Consider the following 27,629-nt stretch of genomic DNA (forward strand, 5'->3'; position numbering starts at 1 on the left):
TTTACCATTTTCTACCATATTAAATTAGTAACACAGAATATTACTGTTTACTTGTGGAGTTCTACCCTAGTTACCTAGAGCTTATATACATGTTTTTTTTATTTCCAATCTTCAAGGAAAAATTCTAATTGGTATTTGGTAACAGAGCATGAAAAGATACTATATACATGTAGCATACACACACACACACACATATATATATACACATATATATATATCCACAAACACACTTCAAAAAGAAGCCCACATACTCTAGCCAAAGTCTAAGCCTGCATAGATTTTAAAAATTATGAATACAGTTTGTTTAAAAGAGAAAATGGTCAATAAAAGTTACAGAATGGATATGAAGAGAGATCTTTTCCAAACTTTTATTTGTGCACATTCAATTTAAAAAGATAACTTTTACAGGTTCTTTGGTGCCCATATTCAGCATACAAAAATGTAAAAGACTATTCACAAATAAAACCCATTAGCTCCAACTGGAAAAATAAGGACAACAATAAAACAATTTTCTTAAGGTAGTGCACACTGACAGCTCTGCCTGTGGGGACATGAGAATTACTGCGAAAATAAATAGAAAGTCCTTTTGTAAAAGCAGCAACGTCATGTCTTGTAAACTTCCTTTTTATATTACAGCCAAGTTTGAAGTACAATCCAAAGGGACTGGAGCTTACACTGTAGCCGTGAGTACGAACGAGTCTATTTCCTCAGTCACTGTTGGTCCAGTTTTCCTCGTGGTTTGAGTCCAATGTGCAGCAGGTTTCAAGGTGCTCAGTTAGACACTAACCGCTCAACCAAGTGTGAGTTATAAAATTTCCTTCCTGCTTTCAAACACAAATGGGTAGACCTGTTCCACAGCAGTGGCCACAGCCTTTACATTGGGCCCTGTAACCAACAGAACGGGGAGAGGTTGAGAGGAGCCCACAAGAGGGGCAGCCGGGGAAACTGACTTCCCAGGGTCAACACACTTGGCCCTGGTTTAGAAGCTCGGGCCACTGTTCAAAATACCGCACTTACACAATCCTGGATGTCTAGAATCACAGCAAGAACCCAGAGAACGGGTTTTCTAGACAGTTAAAACACAAGTTAGGTGCTTGAGTTTTGAGGCACTGGCATGAAAAACTGCTCTGCCACCGAGGGGGACAGATGGCACTGCACCAGTGCAGGAAGGAAGGACAAACTGACTGGACACTCGCTGTCCTTTGGGCCACTGTCATCGGTCAAGACTCAACGGAGGGTCCCAGGCCATGAGGGGCCCAGCCAAGGGATGCAAGGGTGTCACCTAAACACCGGCTCTTACATTCTAGGGCCTAAGTCTCTAGCCTCACACGTTAGCACTGAGGTGGCTGGCAGAGCTCTGGGGGAAGCATCAGGTGATGAAGCGATGCTATGGAGTAATTCATTATGTAGTAATTAACCCACGGACCCTGGATCATTTAAATGGGCAAAGGAAACACTAAAAAGGGGAAATGGTTTCTTAACTAGTGAACAAAACTTGTTTCACTAGTATATAATCACCTCTTGAAGTCATGAAAACCCAGTTATAGTGCTCTCAGGAACTATCCATTTCACAGGACATTCCAGATGTACGGATACATGGCATAATACTTAATCAGGTCAATAATTAAACATTTAAAAGGAATGATCACAAATACAAGGCATAGTAATTAACCGGGTTATTTTTCTTAAATCTATTACGATGTCTTATTTGTCAGTTAAGTAAATATACTCTGTGGGTGGGGAACGTTAAGTCAGAGTCTCACTCACACTGTAGCCCTGGCTAGCCTGGAACTATGTAGACCAGGCTAGCCTCACAAAGATCTGCCTGCCTAAGTGCTGGGATTAAAGGTGTCAGCTACCACCCCCAGCATATTCACATTTCTTTAGGTTTACATTGGGTTATCCTAAACTTAATAGAGACCAAACTATACATTGAGACCTTTCAGAAACATAGGTTCAGAAGTTCAGAAGCATTTGAAATAAGAGAACAATGAAACTGTTCCTCACTGCCTCATTTTTAGGATTCAGGTAGGAACCCAGCAATTGGCTTTGAAAGGCCCCAGGAAGATGGGAAAACACACAGCATCAGTTAAACTGCAGCTGATTTGTTAACTCTTCATTCTTTTAAGAATCGAAAGAGCAAAATTCAAGAAGACTAGGAATCTATCTTAGCTCAGTTTTGTTTTGGGGGCCTGACTCCTAAGCAATGTCCAAGTATAATTTATCATCACAGTGCACTTCAAAATTGGCCTGCAAGCTAATGCCTCCCTGGACATGCATGCCTATCAAAGGCACCCCTTCCAACTACCTAAAAGATTCAAGAGATAATGAAACACATGGAGAACATAACAGACAGGAATCAATTATATTTGAATATTTTGCTTATCACCAGAGCTCATAAAATAGTTTTTCCTAGGTAATTTAAATGCACTATATCATGTGTTATATATATATATATATATATATATATATATATATATATATATATATATATATATATATATATATATAAAATGAAGATTATAGGGGAATATTCTTATTCAAATGTCTGTAGAGTACAGTTGTGCACTAGGTGAAACAATGAGAGTATGTGAGGTAAATACAATCACTTGGGACACTGAGAATGAGCCTCGTTAAGACGACGAGAAAGGCAGGCAGACACAAGACAAGCACAGTACAGATCATATGTAAGTAATACAAAGGTAGGAAAACTAACCTCCAGTGCCTAGAGTCAGGGGGCTGACTTCCTATGAAGGTTAAAGGAAGTGACTACAGGAGACAAGTTAGACACTGTTCTTATTTTGTTTTTCAACCTCTGCCTCGCAAGTGCAGAGACTGCCCACTAGACACTGTTCTCATCAATGAATCATAGAATGGGTATCTCTTTTATCATTCAATCCAGAGCAATTATGGCTCTGTCATACATTACCTGTCACTGTGATACTTCCTGTTGAAAATATCTGTAATGTAGCTCTTAGAGACTTTATCCGATAGCACACAGCAGGATGAAGTTCAGGTTCATAGCTATATAAAAACACAATCATGTTTGGTTATTTATACTGAATGGCAGCTTCCAAGTTTGTATGTTGTCTTGATTCTCCAAAGACCTACCTGGCATGAGGTCTATTGTTCTTGGTGAATTCTGGCAAACGGATTTCAAAGGGCATGTTACAAACTGCCAAAACATTCACAACCTTAAAATCTGTAAAAATTACCTATGGGAGAGAAGTAAAATTACATAAATTATTTTGAAACATACAAAAAAGTGCTTATGAAGGTAATCTGTACTAATTAAAAACCCTCAATAACACCGTTTTAAAATGATTGCATACTTGAAACTATATATGTCATCTTTTAAATTTTAGGTATAACTCAATATTGGAAATGGGATATTGAAAACAGAAAAGAGCGAGAAAAGGAAAGGAGTTCAGAAGTCAGAATGGAAAAGCTGTCAGAGAATTCAGTGCACAGAGTGAAGGCTGGGCTCTTCAATTCAATGCAAAGGCATTTCTGTGGGCTCAGGCAGATGCTGGTGATGCCTGTCATGATGATCCTTGTCATGATGATCCTTGCCATGAGCCAGTCAAAAGCTGCTTTAAATAGTAGAGATTTCTCTCGACACTGTGTAAGCTTGTGCTAGGGAAAGAAACTTCAAGGCTGCGAGTAATATGTTTTTTCAAATAATGTTTTTTGTTTTGTTTTTCAAGACAGGGTTTCTCTGTGTAACCCTGGCTGTCCTGGAACTCGCTCTGCAGACCAGGCTGGCCTCAAGTTCAGAGATCTACCTGCCTCTGCCTCCTGAGTGCTGAGATTAAATGCATGCGTCACCGCCCTGCATGCAAGTAATATTTTCTTAGCATTAACAGCTATTCCTACCAACATCTTCAATTTTTTTTTTTTTAACATTTCTCTTTTCTCTTTTCATTCTGTGTGTGTGTGTGTGTGTGTGGGGGGGGGGTTACTGGGGATTAAACTCCACACCTTACACATTCCAGGCGAGTCTCTACCACTGTGCTATATATACACACAAGCGCAGTTAAACACTTCTTCTCAAACCGCACTTCCAGGTGACAACTATTCTCCAACCCAGCGCTTGCACAAAGCAGCAGAAGGCTAGATCCACACCACAGCTACACCTCAAAGCTGCCTCTGCCACTTCCTCATACACTGGGGTCCCCACTCTCCACGGGCAGTCCACTTCTTCTACTTCTACCCCTACCCAAGAACAGTTCAAGGACATCTCATCTTCTGCTTTCATTTGTTCACTTGAACAGGACCTACCAAGGCCACTCTAAGTAGTAATTCTATTCACACTTTGATTGTAACAAACGGTGCCATGACACATGAGAGGGTGCCACCCACTGTGTCTGCATCAACAGGGCTCTGCAGCTCTGTTGCTCTGGAGCCCTGGCTGTGCTGGAACTCACAGAAATCCACCTGCCTCTGCCTCCTGAGTGCTGCGACTAAAGGCATGCGCCACCACTGCCCAGGACCAGCTATTCTTTAAGAAACCAAAAGGCGTTTTCTGAGGAATGCATGTGTATGTTAGAGAGAGGTGGAAAAACTGGAGTTCAAAGAGCATTACCCTGCAAGAAAACAAGTCTCCATGGGAAAGCAATTTAGGGAAAAACCAGGATCTTTTCCAAATCCCCACATACTTAGCTACCAAATTCTTGAGATCTGTTTAGTCTATTAAGCTTTTTAACTTATAAAATATAAAATTAAATCTTTGAACAGTATGCATATGTTTGGAAAATATTACCTGAAAACCGAGTTTCTGCAGACTACGGGCTAAACGTCTGGCACCAAATTTAGCTTCTTCTTCACTGTAGATGGAGTGAAAAAAGATTAGTGGCATGGACAGTGCACTCTATCCTGAAAGCATCACCGACTGTACCTGACTTTCGGTCCTGGCAAACGTCCTCCCCGTGGAGAGCAAAGCAAAGGAGAAAGCTTACCCAGGCGGCACTCACCTTGTTGCTCCAGTGCAAATAATTTTTCCTGAGGACCAAATTGTAGCTGTAATCCTAGGTTTCCTAAGCTTCATTAATACTTTCTGAAAAAAAAAAAAAAAATCAATCATCTAATAAGCATTAATCTTCAGACTGTTGTCCTATGTGCCCATGTAATGTCCACATGTGACTTGGCCAAGCTTATGTAAGGCTGAAATAACTCTTCATCAAGTCACCATCTTGAAGTCGAGTTCACACTGAACACAAAGTCTGAAGACTGAGTTACAAGTGTGTGAACAGGCCTAAGAAAACGGTCTGCACACATCTCTCCCTGCAGAGTTCTTCCCTTGCTTGATCATATGCACATTAGCAAACTAAAACACAACTCAATCTGAGGAAGACTTCAAATGTGCCAAAGATCAAGATGGCAAAACTAAAATATGCTGTAAGTTTTCACAATTAAGAAACAGTGAAATGAAATTACTGTACATTTATTATTCTCCCACCTCAAGATTGTCAATTTAAATTCTTGCTTTGTTTTGCTTTCCTGAGTGGGGGCCTTATTAGGTAACCCAAGTTGGCCAACAATACACGATCCTACAGTCTATAGTCCCCACGTAGACATGTGTTTTGGCACCTGACCCCCTGTGTATTCCTTCTTTGTTAAAGGAAGATATTAACACATTTCAAAATCTTAGTTGGCCGCCAATGAGTTTTTTTTTTTTTAAGCTGAATTTAGTTCACTCTTAGTTTCTAGTTCTAAGAATTTGAGATAATTTACTTAGGGTACACTGGCATTTAGCTTTTAGAATGTAAATGAGCCTTCAGATACAATCCTAACTTAAAAATCTTTTGTTGTGTTGAGTGTCAATGGTATGACTGTTCATGTGTGTGTGTGCAGGCGTACACCGCAGCGTGTCTTTGTCCCTGCTTTCCACTGAGTCTGGCCTGTTGCTCACTGGCAGGCTGGCCCATGCCCTTGCAGGGACTTCACCTCTGCCTCCCTTCTCGGCACAGAACAGCACACTCTCACGACGGCATCGCCATCTAGCACTACATGGGTCTGAGCATCCTAACACATCAAGGGATTTACACACTAAGCCAGCTCCTAACCCTCCATTTCAAAAGTTGTGTACAGTCATTGTAGAGTGCTGATCTTTAAGGCCATTGCTTTAATTAACAAGTGTATCATGGACTCTCATCATATTCATCATCCATGCTCTTTCCTTTCTCCCTGCTCCCGCTTCAAATAGTCTTTTTCCAGTCTTCCTTCTGCTGTGTCTTATGTGTATGTTATGTATGTTATACTTGAATGGTTTATCTATTTGAAAATCTAGGATCCACAAATTAGGGAAAGTATGTGATATTTGTTTTTCTGAGTCTAGCTTATTTCACTTAATATGCTGACTTTCATTGCATCCTTTTCCCAAGAAATGACATACTCATTGTATATTTATGCCACATTTTCTTTATCCTTTCAGATCCTTATGGATACCTACCCTGATTCTGTAACCTAGCTATTTCCATAGATGCTGAATTTTCAGTTCAGCAGTGTGTAAGGTCTACCTTCTCCCTGACCTTTTCTGTCCACATCCTTGCCAGCTGTGATGGTTTGAATGAGAATGGCCCATAGGCTCATATGTTTGAATACTTGATCTTCAGTTGGTGGAACTGTTTGGGAAGGATTACGAGATGTAGCCTTGTTGGAGGAGGTGTGTCACGGGGGTCAGCCGGCTTTGAAGTTCAAAAGCCCATGCTACACCCAGTGCCAGTCTCTCCCTGACTCCCAACTCTGCCCCATGCTTGTGGATCAAGAGGTGAGCTCTTAGCTTCTGCTTGCCTACCTTCCCACCAGGAGGATCTTAAAACCCCTGAAACTGTAAGCCCCCAATAAACTCTTTCTTCTATAAATTGTCTTGGTCATGGTATCTCATAACAATAGAAAAGTAACTAAAACACCAGTAATCTTGGTGTAGTTTTATTTTGCATTTCTCACATTTCTAATGTTTATTAGCTGCATTTTCAACATGTATTTTATCAAAGCCAAATGCGTACCTACAGTTATTTATAAAGCTGACACCAAATCATTAAGATTTTTGTTACTTATTAATAACACTTAACACTTTCAAATGTAATAGTTTTTTTTTTTTTTTTTGCAAGGGGGGGTGGTTCAAGACAGTGCTTTTCTGTGTATCTCTGGCTATCCTGGAACTCAATCTATAGACCAGGCTGGCCTCAAACTCAGAGATTCGCCTGCCTCTGCCTCAAGAGTGATGGGATAAAAGGCGTGCACCACCACCGCCTGGCCCAAATGTAATAGGTTTCACAAAACATAAACTCTTAAATCTAGGTTAGGATATGAATCACATTTTTAAGCAATTTATTAAAAATATATCTTAGCTAACTAAAAAAGAACAGGAAAATTTACATACAATAAACATTCAATTAGGGTATAAAGCCACTAAGACTCGGATTGAGTGGCTACCCCAGTACCTGCCAACTCCATGAGAAGGCACTTCTACAGGGCTCCCTGCTGCATCATTACAAGCAGCACAGAGAAGATGCTCACAAATTCTCTGCACACAGTCTCATTCACAGCACTGTCAGATTAGGCTAGATGGCACATATCTAGAGATTCGGATACTTACTCCAACATCACGCTTATAAATTACATTTGCTCCCTCCAAAGCAATCTTCCGTAAGTTCAAATGGCATCTTGTTCTAAAAACACAGACTACATTTGTAATTAAAATGTCCAATGCAACATCACTGTCTGCATCCATTGGGGTAGTTTAAAAACTTAGTTTCCCACCACGAAGATCACATCCTGGGAAATAAAACAAAATAAAGTCATTGACTTTAAGTGTTCTGCTAATTTGTTTTTCACAAATATTCTTAAAACTAAAATGAAAGAAATAGTACCAATATTACAAGAATCAAATCATGTTTCCTCTTACCACTAAAAATGCCATAATAGATAAACATATTATCTTTAAATAACTTTTAATCCTTTAAAGTGAGTAACTCTCCATGTAAGAACCTGCCCCTGTGTTCCAGGTGTGCTACAGTCAGATTCCAAGCACGTTGCACTCAAGGGCTAGACCTCATGGTCCCAATGTCCAACCATTCCTGAGGCCTTGCAGGCACAATACAAAACTAGTATTTTACATAAGGATCCAATTATGTGATGGGCACAGTGGCACCTGCTGGTAATCCCTGCACTTAGGAGGCTAGGGCAGGAGGATGGTCCCAAGTTTGAGGCCAGCCTGGGCTACATAGTATGATCCTGTCTCAGAAAATTAAGAAGTAAAAACTTATAACACCTATATACAACCATACAGTATTCAATTCTATGTACCAACCATACCTTAATTTCACTATTTTTTCTTATACTTTTGGACTTTAATCTTTCATTTTCTGTTCCATGTGTACATCTGAGCTCCCGTTAATCCTTACTTAGGGTTAATGTATCCACATTTGTTAAGTAGGATTTTAATGGTTATAATTATAACATATATACATACAAATATATGTGTGTGTATGTATATGTGTATATATATATTTGTATGTATACACACACTTTTTGTACTGTCCTATCTAAGTTGAGTATCAAGATTATGCCAGTCTCAGAAAAATTAGGGTAGTTTCTTATTGCTTAAAATTCTCTGGAAAACAATATAAAAAAGCTTATTTTCAAAATATTTGAACTTGTATTTGCTTGAGATTTTTTGAAAACTAATTCAGTATCATTAGTAAGTGTTTTGGGATAACTGACGTCTTCTGTAGCTGTGCTAAACTAAAATTTCTGTATCCTCTTACTTTTTAATTTCCAGGGCACAGAATTTTTCCTGGTTTCTTACTGGTCCATACAAGCCTCAGCCACAGCACTGCTCACCCACTTTAAATCTGGAGTTACTCTCCTGTGCTTTTCTGTCCTCACACCTTGCTGACAGGTCTTTACTGTGGTTGAGTTGATCCTCTCTGGATTTTTGGTTTTGTTTTGTTTTGTTTTTGGCCCATGCTTATTTCATCTCCAAGATTTGCTCAACTCATTTCCTAAATTCTTACACTGGAAAATACTTAAGCTTGAATTCCTTTTCCCTCTTTCTGTATAAATTTCAAAGGCCATTATAACCTGGTGGTTCAGTGTTGCTTTACTGGGTGTATGTTTTCAGTGCCTGTCAATTCTAATAACACTTATAATTTTGTTACCGTTCTTCTTGGATGAATTATTTATTCTGAGTTATCAAGATTTAGAATATGTGAGCACTTGAGGAACTGCTGTCAATCAGCAGTGACTGGGCCAAGCAAAGACTAAACAAGATTATACACAGAACTGGTAATGACACAGACATGCTGTCCCCATCTAAAAGGGACTGGTTAAAAAGAGAATCACTCAAGCCAGGTGGTGGTGGCGCATGCCTTTAATCCCAGCACTAGTAAGGCAGAGGCAGGCAGAGCTCTATAAATTCAAGGCCAGCCTGGTCTACAAAGCGAGTTCCAGGACAGCCAGGGCTGAAACCCTGTCTTGAAAAAAAAAAAAAAAAGAGCATCACACATACTATGAAATATTCTTTTTATTATTTATGTATTTATTTGGAGGAGCCCTCAAAGGTCAGAAGAGCCATCAAATCCCTTGGACCTGGAATTACAGATGGTTGTAAACCACCATATGGGTGCTGGGATCTGAACACAGGTCCTCTGCAAGGGCAGTAAGTACACTTAGTCACTGAGCCACCTCTACAGGCCCAACGTGTACTTTTATGAATAGTATAAAATACAAAAGCTCTGATGGAGGTTCATGTTGTTTGTTAGTGTATAAAGTTGTGTAGCGATGGGTCAGTGGTTAAGAGCACTTGCTGCTCTTCCAGAGAGCATGAATTCAGTATCAGGAAGCTCACAAACATTTGTAACTCCAGCTCCAGGAGATCCTACAGCTCTGGTCTCTGTTGGCACCTGTACACACATACATTTAACTAGTATAGGTCCCGATAGTTTATTTTGGTTTATAAATTTAAATATACATGTATATTTATATATATGTCAAAATGTTAACTTCTTTATTCAGAGAATTAGCACATTATAGTGATTTTTTTCTTCCTTCATTTCAGTAGAATCTGGATTTTGTTTTTTAGCCAGGCTTTCATGTAGCCTAGGTTGGCCTCAAACTCTATGTACCTGAGGATGAACTTGAATTTGTAATCTACCAACTGAATCTGAATTTTTAAATCAACAAATACATACTAGGATTACAGTTAAATAATAGTTATTTCTATTTTAAGTATCAACAACTTGCATACTCACTGCCTGATCATGTCTTTTGCCTCCTTTTTCAAGTAAAGGCCTAGTCTGAGTTTGATCTGTCAAATATCTAAAAAACCAAGTGCTGGCCGTCCCAGCTGTCCTGTTTTCCTGAAGGGCCGTGTTCCCAGCACTCTACACAGTGCACTGGGGAAGCTGACAGCCTCCCCGCTGGCAGTGACTGCATGGACAACACAGCACTTCTATTTCGGTCTCTGGCTCTCTAGCCTGGTGGTTGGTATTCACTGCGGTTACTTCAGCAACTGCAGCCTCTGATCGCCTGGCAAACACTGCCACCTCCCGGCTCTGACGACAAATTTCCTCAACAGCAACCACACCACACTTTCCACATGACAGTTAAACTGAGAGGCCACAATAAACACTGTCACAGAAACAAAGCAAAAGTAACCTTAACCTCCCATGGAGGACCAAAAAAGTACAACGAATGAAATCTGCTTCTACACAACAAAAGAATCGTGCTACCCTAAGAGACCGGTGTTGTAGCTGTGGATGTTAGAGGAGCCTCAAAGGCTGACCACAAAATTAGCATCCATTATTTGAGAAGTGCAAAAGTAGGGCAAGACTGGTAACAGACCAAGTTACATGGCCACACGGGCCCACTCATTTCGTCCTGAGAGATCCCTCTCTTCTAAGTCAAACTGACACAGTTCCAAATCAACATCTGATTCTCTATAAAGCTCCCGAGTTGTAGATGGGAAAACAGCCATTTTACTGCCTGATTCCATCACACCACCCAACAGTCCACACTCCCCTGAGAACAAGAGAAAAAAAACCGTATTTTGCCTCTTAGAAAAAGAATGTTCTTTCCCCTCTGAGAAGCAGCATCAACTGCAGAGGAGGGCTTGGCCATGCTGCTTGCACTAGCTCTGTGACACTGGTCAGTCGCCAGCTTTCTCCAAGTCTTCAGTTCCTCTTTTGCAAACTGGTGATATCACATGTATGGCAAAGGGAGGGTCAAATACCGTTATCAAGAACACAGCAAATATCACGCACCAAAGTTGTAAATGGATTTACAGTAAATTATGGCAACTGAACATTTCTGAATGAGTTGACAGAAAACTCGAGAGCCATTAAAGCAACAGATGGAAAGAACCAGATCCTAACAGGTTAGGCAGGGGTCAACACACCAGTCACGGGCCAGTACCTGGTTAGTAAAAGTTTTACTGAACACTCAGCCATGCTCATGTTTCCATAATGACAAGAGCACAGGTGAATGGTTCTGAGCAAGACTCGTAGGCCTAAACTTTTACTATAGGCCTCTAAAAAAGTCTGATTCCTTGGCCAATCCACTAAGGTACACCCTAAAATATTTAACACTGAAAAACACAAAGTCCATTTTTAAAATTAAAAGTAACAAAAAGAATCCGTGTCAAAAGGTCGTTGACTGGACTCTGGTTGAACAAACCAATATAAAAGATATTTAAAGGGTAGCATCAAAGATCTATGCAATATCTAAAGGATATTGGGGAACGACTGTGACTTGTGTTAGGTGAGATAATGGAGCGATAACCCAGACATCCACAACAGAGCTTTTCACAAGTATTCAGGAGAGAATGTCATCTACCTCACCAACTTGAAAATACAAGAATCCTTCCACATCAAAACTCAGTGACAGATTTCTTGGGGTCCAGGTGGCTTTCGATGTCTGAAATCTAGCCACACAAATCTGCACACTCTATTCAAAGATGAGTGTCTAATGGGAAAAAATGAAGACAAACAATATAGACAAATTCAGGAATTATACAGTAAATTCCATTTTAATTCTGGAACTATGGTCATTTTTCGATACATTATCTCAAGGCTAAACTTCCTGTACTCCCTTTACTCCACCTTCCTGTTCAAGGGGCAGCAGAGGGGAAAAGGCAGATCAGCGTGGGGCCACAGCACAGCCGCAGAGGAAAACTGAAAACCTTTAGTTCTTTGGAGGTGACATTCTATCATGAAGACATTTCTGTGCTTGTCTCGAGAGCTTACACATCAGATATCAGTCCTCAGAGTTACAATTATTATTTTTTGTACAAGTATGCAAGAAAAGAATTTATAGTATGCCTGGACTCACACAAAAAGCCATAGGAAAGGATATGGCACCGATATTATCTAAAACACTGAGTAAATGCTGAAACAAACATAGTTCATTACATAAGTAAACAAAATTAACGTTCGCTATGCACATCTCTACCTACTAACTGTACTACTTATTCTAACTATAGACCCTAATACCTGTAAACCCAGCACCTGGAAGACTGAGACAAGAAGATCACTGCAGGGTCAAGACCAACCTAGGCCACACAAAGTGAGACCTGCCTCACAAACGAACAGCCTGGACTGGAAAACAGATGGCATTCATGTAAATAACTTGCCTCACAATGATTATCATGGTTTTTGGTTTGTTTTTTAAATCTACTCTACAGAGAAGGCCAGCAAGATACAGAAGGCTCCATATGTAAAGGCTCTCACTGTTACCAAGTTGGACAACCTGAGTTCCATTCCTGGGACCCACATGGTGGAAGAAAAGAACTCCAGCGAGTTGTCTTCTGTCTGACCTCCACACACTTGATGTGGCCATGTGGGCATACACATAGAGATAAATAAATATAAATGAAAGAAAATCAAATCTGACAAAACTCTACAGAGAGCTACAAAGACTATTTCTTATTAAGAAGAATTCTCTGATTCTTGGCAACTATCTATCGAAAACTCACACAGAGCAACATAAAAAGAAGTGTATTTAATGCTTTAGTCACTATCACTAGGCAGCAATGGTGTCTAAAAGGCAGGAGGAGAGATTTAAATGCTGATCCTGTTCTGAATGAGACCATTACTAGAAGGTTCCCCTCCAGGCTGTGCAGCTGACTGGGGACTGTGGCTTGCTGCCACTGCCCTGCACCCCAGGAGTGAATTTTACTAGAACCATTGCTAGCCAGGGAAAAGAGAGTCCATCTCTGAATATGCTTTCTACAGAATACAGTTTTCGTACCTTGGTAAGCTGAACCACAGGAGAACAGAAGCCATCCACATTTTATTAAATACAAATTTAAATTTGGGGGTTCAAACATAAAGATATACCAGTTCCTTATACGCACAGACAAAACTGATTTTAGATATATTCCTTAGTATTTTAAATAAACTCTGTGATAGTTAATCTCAATTGTCAACTGGATGGTACTAGCATCACCTAGGAGATGAGCCTCTGGGCATGCTTTAAGGAATTACCTTGATTGGGCTAGCCAAGGTGGAAGACCCAGCCTCTGTGGCAGCAACATTCCCAGGCTGGACCCCGGACTCCTTAGACAGAAGCTGAGCTTCCTGGACTATGGATGTGACGTGACCAGTTGTCTTACGCCCCTGCAGCCGTGACTTGGGAACCAAAACAAACCTTGTCTCCCTTCGGTTGCTTCCAGGGTATTCTGTCCCAGCAACAGACAAGGAAACGGAGACACTGACTGACTGTCTGTCTGTCTGTCTGCCTGCCTGCCCCCAACTCTCTGTATGTATGTATACATTTTCACCTCTTTTAGAGACAGAGTCTCACTGTATAGCCCTGACTGCCTGAAACTTATTTAGTAGACCAGGCTGGCCTCAAACTCAGAGATTCACCTGCCTCTGTCTCCCAAGTGCTGGGATTAAAAGCACATGCCACCACAATTTTTAAAGAAACATGTCATTTCTGATTGTATTTGAAATACTCATAAGGAAAATAAAAGTCACCCATATCATAATCACTGTTAAGTTTTTCTAGGCTATTGGATTCATATATTTATCTGAGCATATTAAACAAGACTGTGATCATATACAAGTGCTACCTTATAAAGTCGTGAAGGGATTTTGTAAAAATCTTTTGACAAGAAAAGCCCTTTGACAAGGGCTAGAGATGGCTCAGTGGTTAAGAGCACTGGCTTCTGTTCCTCCCACGTTCACATGGTGGGTCACAACTGTCTGTAACTCCAGTTCGAGGAGATCTGACACTCTCTTTTGACCTCCGTAGGCTACAGGCAACATGTGTCATGCACAGACATACATGCATACAAAATAATGATGATGGTAACAAATCTTTTACAACTTGAGATACAAAAAAAAAAAAAAAGCAACACCGAATTAGTTGATTTTCCTGAGTATTAATAAGAGTAAACTCTTTAAATACTGTTAATCACTTACAAGTCTTTGAACTTTTTTTTTTTGTTTGTTTGTTTTGTTTTTTCGAGACAGGGTTTCTCTGTGTAGTTTTGGCGCCTTTCCTGGAACTCACTCTGTAGACCAGGCTGGCCTGGAACTCGCAGAGATCCACCTGCCTCTGCCCCCTGAGTGCTGGGATTAAAGGCGTGTGCCACCACCGCCCAGCGAAGTTAACTGTTTTATATCGTTGGTTCATTTTCCTTATTCATAAGGCTCATATATAAATATCAGCTTGCTTAATGTATTCCTTCTGCTGAAACAGAGTTCATTGTACTAAGAAGTTTAGACCTGAAGGGCGGGCCAGCATGGAGAGTGGGAGACTTAAAGGGAGAAAACAGGAAAGGCAGGGACAGGTCAAATCGTCACCTTTGCCACGTGAAGGATTCCCCTATCTGTCCCAGCTGCGGGGGTGAGCTGGAAGGGTGGGGTGGGAAAGTCATGCGTTTACATCGAAGAAGTAAATCATTACCACTCTGCAATGGGAGGACTGGAAGATGAGCTTGGTGAGGAAACCTGATCAGCGGTTCAGGGAAGAGTGGACCAGAGTATACTAGGTGACAAGGAAAAGTTCAAGTGACCAGGTAAATGCTTCGTGATAGATACAGGGATGAGAAACGGGGAAAACAGAGTGACTTCAGGTCTCTGGCTAAGCTCATCATTTCCTGACACTGAAGGGAAGGGCGGACTGACTGCTCAGGAGAGGGAAAACAGGGTAACAATTTATTTGGGACATTTTGAACTCCCCAAAGTTGTGAGACATCCAAGATACAGAATAAATCATCAGCAAAGCATCTACCTTTCAGGCAGCATCTTGGTCTGGATTGGAAACGAAAATCTAGAAACTCTAATGTAGAAAGTAATTAAAATCATTATGAGTAAAACTGAAAAAAAATTGTAATTGAGAAGTCTGCCACTCAGGACAAAGCCAGAGTGTCCTTATTCTGAGTTCCATTACCATGTTATTGTGCACAGCTCAGTTACAGACATTTCCATTCTGTGAAATCTCTCCAGTGAAATCTGTCCTGTTTGATTCTTCTTGGTAGACAGAGGCTGTTCAGAAGCACCGTCTAATTCTTCTGTATCCTGGCCTTGGCATGGTTCCCAAGGCACTAAACACATTCAATAGAATGTGTAGAGTTTAATTGTTCTCTCACGCACACACAGGCGTGCAAGAGCTCAGCAAATTACTGAGTGAAAGCAATCTTTTATGATCCTTTCGACTGGGGGAAAGGTTCTGAAGCAGGTGCCTTGGTGCCCTCGTGTGTAAATACAGCCCACAACCTGCCAGAGTGCTAGGGCATACATGGGAGACACTTAGCACGGCACTTGCACACGGTAAGCTTCGATTTAGCTATTCTTGCTGTTACTATTATTATCTCCTTTCTTCCTCTTCCATGAGCAGAGAAATGTTCAAAAATGGAAAGGGTTTCTGGTGATTCATTATCGTTTTCAAGCTCTGGAACACAAAAACACTTCACGTGTCTTCAAATTTAAAAGTAAAATAAAGCACACAATTTGATGTAGCTGATCAATAAAGTTAGTATGGGGGAAACTAGATTTAGCTACAAATTAAAAAATACCTCTAGCCTTGATAAAACTATTTTAAATCGAAACGCATGGTGACTACTGATTTTGGGAGTCTGGATTGGGAATGAAATGGTTGGTTGAGAAGCAGGTGTGTGGGAAAGTGGGCAGGACCATCAAAGACTGATCAGGTACCACATATTGTAAAATAATTCTTCTGCTAAATTGATTTAGATTTCTACAGAAGCCAGAAAACTCTATATACTACAGGTTCAGGCATTAAATTTGAAAGTTAACCTTAAGATGATCATTCATTTTAAGGTCCTCTTGAGTGGGTCTTCCATGTGTCCCTATTTTTACTGACTACAGATTGTCGTTAAACACTGAGAAAGGATGGGGGGGTGAGGGGGCTCATGCCTGTAATTCCAGTAACCAGAAGCAGAAGCAGGAGGGCTGCCTGGAGTTAAGGCCACTACAAGTTGAGTTCCAGGTCACCCTGGGTTACAGAGTGAGACTCTGTCTTTCTCTAGCTCTGTCTACTCCTTAAATCAGATGTCCTTCTTCAAGTCTAAGGTAGCCCTTGAGAAGTTAAATTAAAATTGCAGCAGTTAGGGATACCCTAAAACTGGATAAAGACAAACCCTCTGTGTGCTTGAAGAGGTGTTTGTTTTCTTCATGTTTTAAAAAATATGTCCTAAATCATAGTCCTCCTGTAGCTTTCTGGGCTTCAGCTGCTATCTATGAACTTTATGGCTGGCTCCTAGGTCAATCATGATCTATCAGAGACTTGATTTCACATTTCCAACTACCTACTAGGTATATCTATTAAACTGAACCAACTCACCCAAACAAAACCTCCCAATCCCATCAGAAACATTTGACTTTGCTTCTTCTAGTGTTAATATCTAGCTTCTTTTCTGTGTCCAAAGCAACAATTTTATTTTAGGATTTCTTGCACACCATTATGGCAAAAGCCTCCTACTAGAACTCTTCTCTCTTTGCAGTCTCCAAAATCTAGTCCAGCTACCAAATAACTACCAGAATTATCTTTCTAACTCTGCCACATTCCTACTAAAAAAAAAAATCCCTTGGCTCTCTTAGACAAACAAAATGGGATCTAATCTACTTGGCTTGGAATGCTGTGTGCTTCCCACCTCCAATTTTCCTTTTATAACTGAATCTACTTAAAACACACCCTTACAGCCTCTAATTTATAGCATACTGCTTGTAATGGCAGATCACTTTCTGCCTGTCCCCATTTCTTCAACTAACCAAGTCTTACTCCAACTGCACATTTAGTACATAACTAAAGTCAACTAAACCCTGTGGAGATACAACTCAGAAAAAAATGATCAGGGGAGGAACTCTTAGCAGTTATAGTCTAGTGATAAAAGCAGACCACAAATAGGGCAGCGATGAAAATAATCAGAAAGTGTCACCTAGGAAATAAACAAGATGAGGAGAGCTACTTTAGGAGAATGATGGAGGGAAGTAATTTCAACTATCTGGAGAAACGAGACATGAGTCTTAAAGGAGCTCTTAAGGAGCCAGCCCATGGAACTGGAAGACATCAGCAAAGGAAGGGATCTGTATGTGTTCTGTCTACTAGATTGCAGATTCCAGATCTCTTGAGAAACACTCAATTTAAATGTCTTTAGCTCTTGGATCAGCATCTTGCTTGAATACTTTTGGAACGAATCAAATAATTGTGGGACTAGGGGCAAGTGGAAAGAACCGATTTTATTCAAGGTGGCAATAAGTATCACAGAAATTAAGATTTAGACTTATTTAAAACAAATGGTAAACCAAGAGGCATGTATTCTCATTTATATATAGTACTTTTTACATCTGCTCCCCCCGCCAATTACTCCCTTCTTTATTTCACACAAGGATCCTCATGCATCTCTTAAAGCTATTCCATAAAAACTGGTCACCACAGAATGACTAACCTGTCAAGTCTCTTTCAGGATACTATTCATTTTATAGATAATGGTCTTATTCCTCTATTTAGACAAACTAATATAGTTTCACAGCTAGACATGGTGGCCCTCAAGTGTAATCTCAGAAACGGGGGAGCCAGAGGATCACCAGTTCAAGGCCAGTCAGGGACACAACCCAAGATCCCACCTCAACCTCAAGACAGACAGACAAACAAACAAACACACACTGGTTTCAGACATCTGAAGCTCTTCTAATTTTACCAAGTGAAAAACCCAAAAGCTAAAATGGATGTGCACATTTTTAACACACACACAGCTAAATACTCGCTGCTTCTCAGAGATATGTCTGGGCTATACCCAGGCTGTGGGGTGGAACCTACCATTCCAAGGCCTACAAATGTGTGCAGCGTGATTCCTGCCTTGCATCCTAGAGGCAACGGTAACAGGATGGTGACTATTTGTGTATCTAAGCAAACCTAAAGAGAAAAGATACAGTCAACATACTAGGTGACAGGAAATCTTCAGCTCCATCACAATGAAACCACCATCATGTATGTTGTTCATCAGTAGCCACACCTTCCTTAGATAGCGTATGGAACTGCCCAAGTAGGTCTGCACAGCAGTGAGCTTCTAAATTACTGACAAGCTTTAAGTCGTCATAGTAGAACTCATATTAGCAATATGCTGCTGAGAAGATGTGAGAATTATTCATGTGGACTTTTTGGTTTTTGTTGTTGTTGTTGTTGAGCACATGTTCTCAAGTAGGGACTCCAACTCCCTATGCAGCTAAGGATGACCTTATACCCCTAATCCCCCTGCCTCCACCTACCTCCTAAGTGCTGAGATTACAAGCGTGAGCCATCATGTCTGGCTTATCCAATTTTTTAATATGCTATGCCATAGATCATTTTCCTTGTACCTCGACAAGACCACAGAACAGAGTACCTTTCAGAGTAGCACACCACATCTGCTGCAGCTCTATAAATTAGTGACTACCTTCTTTAGCATGGCTGGACTTCCATGACCTCCCTAAGCATGAACAGCAGAGATCCCTGGATGTGGCCAACCCATGATCAATGAAAGGCTGCTCAGGACTACTTCACCAGGCTGTCTGAAGATACAGGTAAGGAGATGTACAAGACACACAGCAGCTATAAGCAGGACAGGGAGAAAGGTCCTGGGGCTCCAGAAAAGAGTCAGGCAAATCAAATGGGATGGGTGAGGATTAAACCCAGGGCCTCACAAAAGCTTCAGGTTCACTGTGAGTTAGCTAAGGTTCAGACAAACCATAACCCATCTTCCTATCTGCACCCCATGTTCTAGATTAGCTTTATAGCCTCGTATCTGTACAACAACATCTGGTCCTTAAACAGTATGGTGGGAAGACCCTGAGAAACACTTAGCGGTGTGTCAGAACTGTCTCCAAACCTGCAAGTTTTGTTGTAAAGAGCGACACGACATGAAGAGTCAGGCATTCAGTCTCTCACACCACTCAGCCTTCCTTTCTTTTTGAGACAGGGCATCACTATGTAGCTCTGGCCAGCCTGGCACTTACTATGTAGACAAGGCTGCCTTCAAACTCAGAGATTCACCTGCCTCTGCCTCCACCGCACTGGGCTTAAAGCCATGAGCTACCAAGCCAGGCTCAGGACTTGCATTCTCAAAAGTATTCCGACACTGTCCTCAGAATATTTGAATTTAAAAGAGCTATAAACCTATATGGGGTTTTGTTGTTGTGTCTTAGCACAAAAGCCAATCATTTCTCCTCACTCCCCTGCCCCCTAATATATCTGGGATCCATCCATGTGGCTGTGAAAACAGGGTTAACACAATTTGATCAATACAGGATGGATTCTGACTAATCTAGCTGCTCAACTAAATCAACAGGATCAAACTGTCTTCACTTTCTTTAATCAGGAGAACAAAGTCTTATCTCTGAATACAAACATACTTGCTAATCTCATGTGTAAAATGCAGCTGAAACATGGAAAAGGGAGTTATGGAACTTCACCCCTATGTATTTAAAATATTACACACCTTGCTTATTGGGGTGTGTGATGTGTGTGTGTGTGTGTGTGTGTGTGTGTGTGTGTGTGTGTGTGTGAGAGAGAGAGAGAGAGAGAGAGAGAGAGAGAGAGAGAGAGAGAGAGACACCTGAGGATTAAACTCAGGGCCTCACAAATGTTAGGCAATAACTACAACTGAGTTGAATCCTCAGCTAATACAGTGATGGTATATTAGGTATTTTATAAAAATATTACTTTGACAAAAAACGGGACTTAAATATTAGACACACTAGAAGACAGAAGTCTGAAATCCATTTAAAATTAAGCAAAAAATTTTCTTTTTGATACAGGGTCTTGCTCTGGCTGGTCTAGAACTCAGTGATCTCCTGTCTCAGTCTTCTGGGTACTGATACTACAAGCATGCTCCACCAGGCTCAGCTAAATTCTTTTTTTAGTGGTTTCAAACGTTCAATTAAACCACAAGACTTGGACTTAACTTAGTTAGCTATTTTGACAGTTAACTATAATTATCAAATTATTTCCCTGATTAGGTAGCCACAATGTCTGATTTGAGCCTTACTATCAAAAAAAAAAAAAAAGTTTTCAGTTCTAAAGCCTCTGTAATCACTGGCATAGACCAAGAGCTTCAGCTACTTCTGAAAGTCTAAGAAAACTACTATTTATTGTACAACAATTAGAGTGACAAGGAAAACTCAAATTAAATGACGGATATGGTCACTAACAAACTTCAATTCATCATCAGTTACGTACACACATAAGAAGGGAGGTCTTCTGAAGAAAGACTGATGCCGCTAATGAATCAATGGGGCTATTTCTTTTATTGGGAAGTACTATGTTACAGCGAAGCAGTCGGGTCCACAGGGAAACATTTCCATAGCTGTAACCCAGAGCCAGACCACGCTCTGTGGGTCTGCCGTAAGTGATAACCAGATGCTCGTGTGACAATTACAGATTTCAAGAAGTACCCCACCACACGTACACTAAAAGCTAACGGCAGAGATGAGTTCAACAGCCTGGGATCAAAAGGACCTTCAATACTGTAACAGACAGTCTGGGAACAAAAGGAAGGAATCAGCGATCTGATGGTTCCCGTTAACACTCTGTAGCACCACTGCTCACAGCACCTGCTCCAATGCTTTCTTAGTCCTTCCACTTAAACCGCACAGCAACCCTTTCAGTAGTACGCACATTAACTCCACATTGCAGACAAGGGAACTGGGACTTCGGGAGGTGAAAGACACTTGTCAAAATGACGTCACACCACTAACAAAAAGCAGAACATGATGTTAAACGCAGGCAGCTGCTAGGTAGGCATAGTCCATACTTTTAAATGTCATAGCAACTCTAACACCAAGAAAATGGAACCCATCCTGATCAGATTACTGCCTTACAACTAAGAGCTTCAAACTTACGAGCGGAAGGAAGGCTAACCCCACAGAAACTACTTAATGTTTTACGTCTAAGATGCTGCAAGTCTTCACCTAGTGAGGAAAACTTACCCTTATCCAGGCCAATCAACACACGAAGCTGTCTTTCTTGCTAGGCACCATTAGTACTGTCACTCACAAGTCATGAGAAAATGCTATCCTTAACACACCATCTAACCATCTTGTGTGTGTACACAAATGGGTTCATGCCTGTGTGTGCCTGAGTATGGACATGCATGTGCTACAGCATGGAGATCAGAGGTCAACCGCAAATATGGGTCCCCATCTTCTACCTAGCTAAGACAGGTTCTCTTTTGATTCACTGCTGCCTATGCCGGGCTAGCTAGCCTACAAGTCTTCAGTCTCTGCAACCCTTCTAGCCACAGGACCACAAGACTTACAGCCACACTACCTCATCTGACTTCGTGTGGATTCCTCACACGTGCAAGGCAAGTGCTTCCCCCACTGGCCACCAGCCTAGACCTCAGCATTCTTTCTCACGAGTGAATACTAGATGGTTCAAATAAGCTAGAGCCGAACTTTCATACTGCATGGAAGGGGGTAAAATCTTAAAAGTTTCATTGACTTCATGTGAAGAGAGACCTAAACTGCCCAAGAAAACATTTTGATGTAATTTTTAAACATTTCATAAGATCCCTGGTAACATGTTTCCTTGCACAAACCCAGCCATTTAAGACAAATTATCTTCTGTGCTACCATTAATCACAAATAAAACCAAGTGAGCAGAATTTCCAAGGTGACCCAACTAATGACATACTTCTGAAATCTTCACAACTATAAAAGCAACACATTCTCTATGTCCCTTTCTAAAGACAAGACACAATCATCATAATACAAAAATCACATTTGTTGAGATGTCCTGGAAGACCCCAGATCTGTCTCAACTCCCAGTAATCTCCCACAGTGGCACTCCTCAGACGCAAACAACCCCGCATCTATCCCTCAAGCTGTGGTGCTCGGTCATTCTTTCAATTGCTTGGATTCGTTAAAACAAAGCCCTAATCATGTCTCTGATGTTCTGGGTGCTTATAACTTGCACCACTACACAGAGAAGAAGTTGGAATGTTACACAGACAAAAAGTTAGGTTTCAGAAAGGCTTTTCTCTGGGTTCTAACCTTGGCACTACAAAAAGAGGCTCTCCTTCCTCCACTGGAAAGCCCTAAGTGCAATAAAAATAAACATGTTATCTCCATCTAGTAAACAAATTAATCTCCAAAATACACATATAGAGAATATGAATACACAATATGATGACGACTCAGTGCTGACGCTCTAGAAGCTTCGGTTATATGAGGCAGGATGACATCTACACACCAACAATTATGGAACCAATAAGTACGTAATACAATATCTAAAAATCAAATATACATCAGCTATGTCTGTGATCCATGTTTGTCAATTCTCTGTCATCTACAAACACACACACACACACACACACACACACACACACACACACACACACACACACTTGAAGTGGCACCAGTCAAAAAAAAAGAGGGGAAATAAAATGGATAGAAATTTCAGTAAAATTTTATAGTTCAAATGTCAGCTAAAAATCTCAAGACACTCAAAGTTTTAATTTGGAGACATGATGAAAACTTTCTACTCTAAAACTCTTTCAAAGTCAATTGAAACTTTATTTTTCATAGTAATAATTTCATCACATGGTTGATGATGCAATAGAAAGAAATCCGTCACCAGGTTACTCAGTGGCCTCCTTTGTTTAAAATGTCCTCATGCCCACTCAACTATATTATATAGAATTTGCTAACTTTTAAAGAATGTCACATTTCTGATGAGAAACGCCATGTTCTAAAATATTGTTATATCCCATGATCTGTTGTACTTTATAGCAAATTCTGCACACTATACTCATAGATATACCTAAAACAATTTTTCATGATACTATTTCCCACCTGAAGAAAAATGTGTGGAACTCACTTATGCAAAATGCTTCCCTCAAAAATTGCAAAATGTAGTTTTAGTCAGATATTCAGATGCAAAATGGTAAGAAAAGATGGTGTTAAATATAACTTTAGACTAAGAACTACAAAAATCTTAGGTTCAGTTTATAGCACACAATAGGGTCTGCAATACCTTTTTATTCTCAAAAAAGGTGACTGTTTATTGTAATAGCAGTGCCACACGCGCTTCTTAAACACTTTTTATGATGAGGAGCTCAAATATTTTCACATGATTCCAATAGTCGTTTGAATTGGAATGGGTTTACAGCTAACAGTTATTCTAAAAGAATACAGAACATCTGACATGCCCACTCCAATTCTCCAAATAAAAGGATTCATATGAAATCGCAACAAAGTACCATTAATGAAAAACATACACAAGCCCAGGGCATGTGCTAAAAACTCCACAAGAGGCAGAAAAAAATACAAAAAGTATAAAAAAAAAAATCAGTTTCGATCAGGACACAAACAGAGAAAGTAAGAACATGAGTGCTAGGGTCAATACCACAGAAAGCAGAACCTGAACTAATGAAAGGAAGAAGCTAGAATTGACCTGCATTCAGGGACCAAAGGAGACAGAGGTCTCAGCAAACGGTCCAGCTGTACAGTACAACGGTTTAAAGGTAGCTCTGAGGTGGAGGGCGTTCCTTATACACACTGTGAAGAAACCCCCCTCAGGACCACAGCCTCCAATGGGGTGATCCCCAAACAGCCTCCATAGAACAGCCATATACAAATAAGTAGCAGTGTCACCACGGCTTCGAAAATACTGACTTTTAAAACCTAATTTTTTTCCCAATGTTCAAATTTCCAATCCTTTAAAAAGGAAAACTGTTCTTTCCTTGTAAACCTGGAAGTACTTCAGCTAACAACACTGGACCCAAAAGTCCTGGTTAGAAGCTTAAAATGAAAACATGTGACTAAAAAAAGGGTACCCTGTCTGGTTTTTGTTCGAGAAAGCACACAGCAGCAGATCATTACAGCTTCTGGTACTCATTTTGGGAGCACAGAGTATAGGAGAGGACCGGACGTCACAATGACATCCTTCTGCTTAGGAGAAGCCAGGCTTAGCAAGGGACAAACTGAACCCATGGTTGACACACTGCCTTTATGATTATCAGTGTTGTTTTTCATCATTAATCTTCAATTTTGTATGAAGGCCTTTGTTCCTACTGACCACAAAAATGTTTTTACTGTAGAGCATGACCTTTCCTGTACCACAGAGAAACTTCACTTACTGACAGAAAATTCAGTTTTATTTTGTTGTCTGAGACAGATATATATCTCAGGAAGACCTGGAACTTATTATTATGTACCCCAAGTGGGCCTTGAACTCAAATCCTCCTGCCTCAGCCTCCCAAATGCTGGGATCATAGGCATGTGCCACTACACTCAACATAATATGGTTGAGCAAAGCATAGAACAAATAGTTTACGATGCAAAGCTGAAGAGCACAAACCGATGAATATTTAATTGGGCATATCCAAACCCTAAATAATTCTTTCAACCCGACAGTGCTTAAAGTCACTTCTTGATTTGAATGGACTGCTATTTTCTCAAACTTGGAAAGAGACTGCAAATTATGGCCGGAAGACTGAATGCCCTTCTTCTTACATTTCCCTTTTTCAATTACCTCAGGGCATCTGTTATGGTTTCACACACAAGTCGCAATTCTAAGGCATTCTCTTTAAACAGAAACACACAAGTTCACACCAGTCACTGCCAGGGTCGCTCTGGAACCGCAGGTGACAGATGCAAGTCACAGAGCTCACAGATGTGGACTGGCTGCATGCAGCCTGACTCTTCGGTGCAATGTGCACACTGGCAGAGCCTGCAGATGCGCAGCTCGGCAAAAGGAGGGTTTTTCTATTTCAGTCATTTCCTATTTTATTTACTTCTAGGACCCGTCCTGGCGGTTTATGAAGCGATTATTCCCGCCCCGCTCCCCCCAACTCTCATCCCTGCTCAAAACCTATTCACGATTCATTTTTCTCTTCCCGCCTTCCAGATCCGTTTCTCCCCCTACCCCACCCCACCCCCCACCCCCCACCCCCCACCCCCCGAAGCCTAATTCGGCTCTGACTATTATTATAAAGCGGGGCTCCGGGCAAGTGCCAGAAGCAAGAGGCGGCCGCGCCGCTATTTGGGGGGAGCCTTCGCGCCCCTGCACAGGGGCCGCCGCCAAGTTTTTTTCCGAGAAGCAGCGGACCCCTCGCTGAGTGGCATGACCCCTCTTTTCCCCCCCGCCCCCCGTTGGGGGGGAGACGGATCCACGACGGGGACCATCCCTGCCGGTCTTCCCCGGCGAGGCAGGGGCGCCCCACCCCCACCCCGTTATCCTTACTGGGATGCCCACGCCGCCCGCCCCGGTCCCCTTCACTAGCCGGTGGCCCGCGGCGCTCCCCTTGCTCGGGTCCCCCATGCCCGCACAGCCCACCGCAGCCCGGCCGGCACGGCGCGCAGACGCGCCCCGCGGCCCCGCCGCTCTCGGGCCGCCCCGCCTCCACCACCCCTACCCCTCCCAGGACCGCCGCCGACGCCGACGGGGGTTTTTTTTTTTTTTTACCGTGGGAAGACCGGGCGGTCGCAGAGGACGCGGCGGCAGCGCTGCTGCCGGTTGCGTCGGACGCGGAGGAAAAGCTGGAGGAAGAGGATGATGATGAGGCGGACCCGCTCCCCAGTCTCCATGGAACTCCCGCCCCGGCCCGTTGCTAGGAGCCCCCCCCGAGGCTCGGGCTCCGTCTTTCGTGCTTTGTTGTTCCGGGTACAGGGCGGCCGCCGCTTCCCCGCGACAATAAATAGACTAGACGCGGGGGAGCATAGAGACGGCGCGCGGCGGGCTAGAGCGCCGCCCAGACCCGGGCGCTCCGGGGATCCTCGCTGGCCGCCCACTTCCGGCTCGCTCTCGCTGCTCCTCCCCGCCCTCCCAGCCCCAGCCGCTAAGCCCGGGCTCGCCTTCCTGCTTCCTGTGGCTGCCGGGCAGGCCCTTCAGCCCAAGGGCCGGGCTAGGCGGAAGTGGCCCGAGGGCGCTGGGAGCCCCGGCTGCACTTTCCCGTGGCTCGCCCAGGGAGATTTTTTTTTTTTTTTTTTTGGTAACCCTGTGCTTGTTTTCAGCTGATCGCCGGCGAACCGCGTAGCGCAGATCGGCTTTAAAGGTTTTGTTGTTTGAAACCAGAGAAACCCATCGGTGTAGACAAAAGAACTCAGCTAACAGCCATCGATCGGGCCCTAGTCCAGAACCCGGGAAGTGGCGGCGGCGGGGCGGGGGGGGGGGGGTGTGTGTCCCCGGCCTTACTCAGCGAGGGCTCGGCGGGCGCAGCAGAGGCGTGTGTCCGTCGGGCGGTGGCGGCGGGGCCGACTGGACGCTGGCCACGCACACTCGCCGGTTTGAACGGCCGCACCGGGCCGAGTGCGCCCTCGGGACCCCTCGGGGCGGCGTGAGCCGTGCTGCCGGCGGAGCGAGGCTCCTAACGGCCCCGGAGCGCCGCCGCCGCCGCCGCCGCCGCCGCGCGGCCCAGCCTGGCCCGGCCCTCTCCCGCGCTGGCTAGCCTGGGACGGTGGAGGTGGCCAGCGGGCAGCCTGGGTTTGGGAAAAAAAGGCCACGCGAATCGGGTTCCTAAAAAATGGTTTGGCCTCTGGCCGGGGCCCACTTGGCCTTTTGAAAATGACTTGGGCTGACATCTGAGGGTTTGGGAGTACACACGCCCTTGAGAACTTAATGATTTGAGCAATAGCCCAGGATGCCTGTGTATCTCTCTTCTCCCTACTCCGACGTGGACGCACAAAAGCACTTGAACGTTTAAAAGCGCAGCAGGGCAGATTTGTTTCAGTCCTCATACTGATTTATTGTTGAGCAATATCGAATAAGCTGTATCTTGTGTGGGATAGAACGGACAAGAAGCTGGGTGAGAGAGTCATGCCTGTGGAGACTGGTTTTGACAGCTCTGAAAGGGACGGGACTGAGGAGGGAGGGAAAGAGGATGTTGAGGTCTGGCTAGCTGCGGCGTTAACAGGAATAGGGCATGGCAAACAGCTAGGAAAGAGTGAGTGGCTGCAGATAAAGTTGGAGGGGAGCTAAGACCTGAAACCATCTGTGCCTTTCAGACAGGAGTTTGAATTTTCTTCCAAATGCTAAGGAAAGTGAGATTTTTGTGCTGGAGAGTGACAGGGCATGATTTACTAAGGAAATGGCACCAGAAACACTCCATTTCCAAGAGCTACTGTCCCTGCTTAGAAGGCAATTTTACAACAATGGTGACTGATTCTAAGGTCTTTTTG

At 42.5% G+C, this 27,629-nt stretch overlaps 1 protein-coding gene across 4 annotated transcripts; it reads right to left on the bottom strand.

Moving 5' to 3' along the window:
- Positions 1-354: 354 nt before the first annotated feature.
- Positions 355-26,734, bottom strand: Tbpl1 (TATA-box binding protein like 1). 4 transcript variants are annotated; one of them, XM_052751173.1, is made up of 7 exons: positions 26,647-26,734; positions 7,601-7,779; positions 4,974-5,056; positions 4,763-4,826; positions 3,112-3,215; positions 2,930-3,024; positions 355-885 (listed from the first exon to the last, which is right to left on the bottom strand). In XM_052751173.1, exons 2-7 carry the CDS (start codon positions 7,733-7,735, stop codon positions 806-808), a joined length of 561 nt encoding a protein of 186 aa, XP_052607133.1. In that variant the 5' UTR covers positions 7,736-7,779; positions 26,647-26,734; the 3' UTR covers positions 355-805. The 4 variants fall into 4 exon arrangements, with proteins under 4 accessions (XP_052607133.1, XP_052607131.1, XP_052607132.1 ...); XM_052751171.1 differs by lacking the exon at positions 26,647-26,734 and adding an exon at positions 25,918-26,031; XM_052751172.1 differs by lacking the exon at positions 26,647-26,734 and adding an exon at positions 25,696-25,790.
- Between the last annotated feature and the right edge of the window lie 895 nt (positions 26,735-27,629).

The sequence above is a fragment of the Peromyscus californicus genome, unplaced genomic scaffold (assembly GCF_007827085.1).
Source record: "Peromyscus californicus insignis strain IS unplaced genomic scaffold, ASM782708v3 Scaffold_22__1_contigs__length_63687245, whole genome shotgun sequence".
Classification (NCBI taxonomy): Eukaryota; Metazoa; Chordata; class Mammalia; order Rodentia; family Cricetidae; genus Peromyscus; species Peromyscus californicus.

Bases quoted from the DNA above. Each gene is read 5' to 3' on its own strand.
- Tbpl1 (XM_052751173.1), bottom strand. From the start codon at position 7,735: ATGGATGCAGACAGTGATGTTGCATTGGACATTTTAATTACAAATGTA. The intron at 4,827-4,973 runs GTGAGTGCCGCC...CTCCATCTACAG, and splicing joins ATTTGCACTGGAGCAACAAG to TGAAGAAGAAGCTAAATTTG. The intron at 3,216-4,762 runs GTAATATTTTCC...TCTCTCCCATAG, and splicing joins TGCAGAAACTCGGTTTTCAG to GTAATTTTTACAGATTTTAA.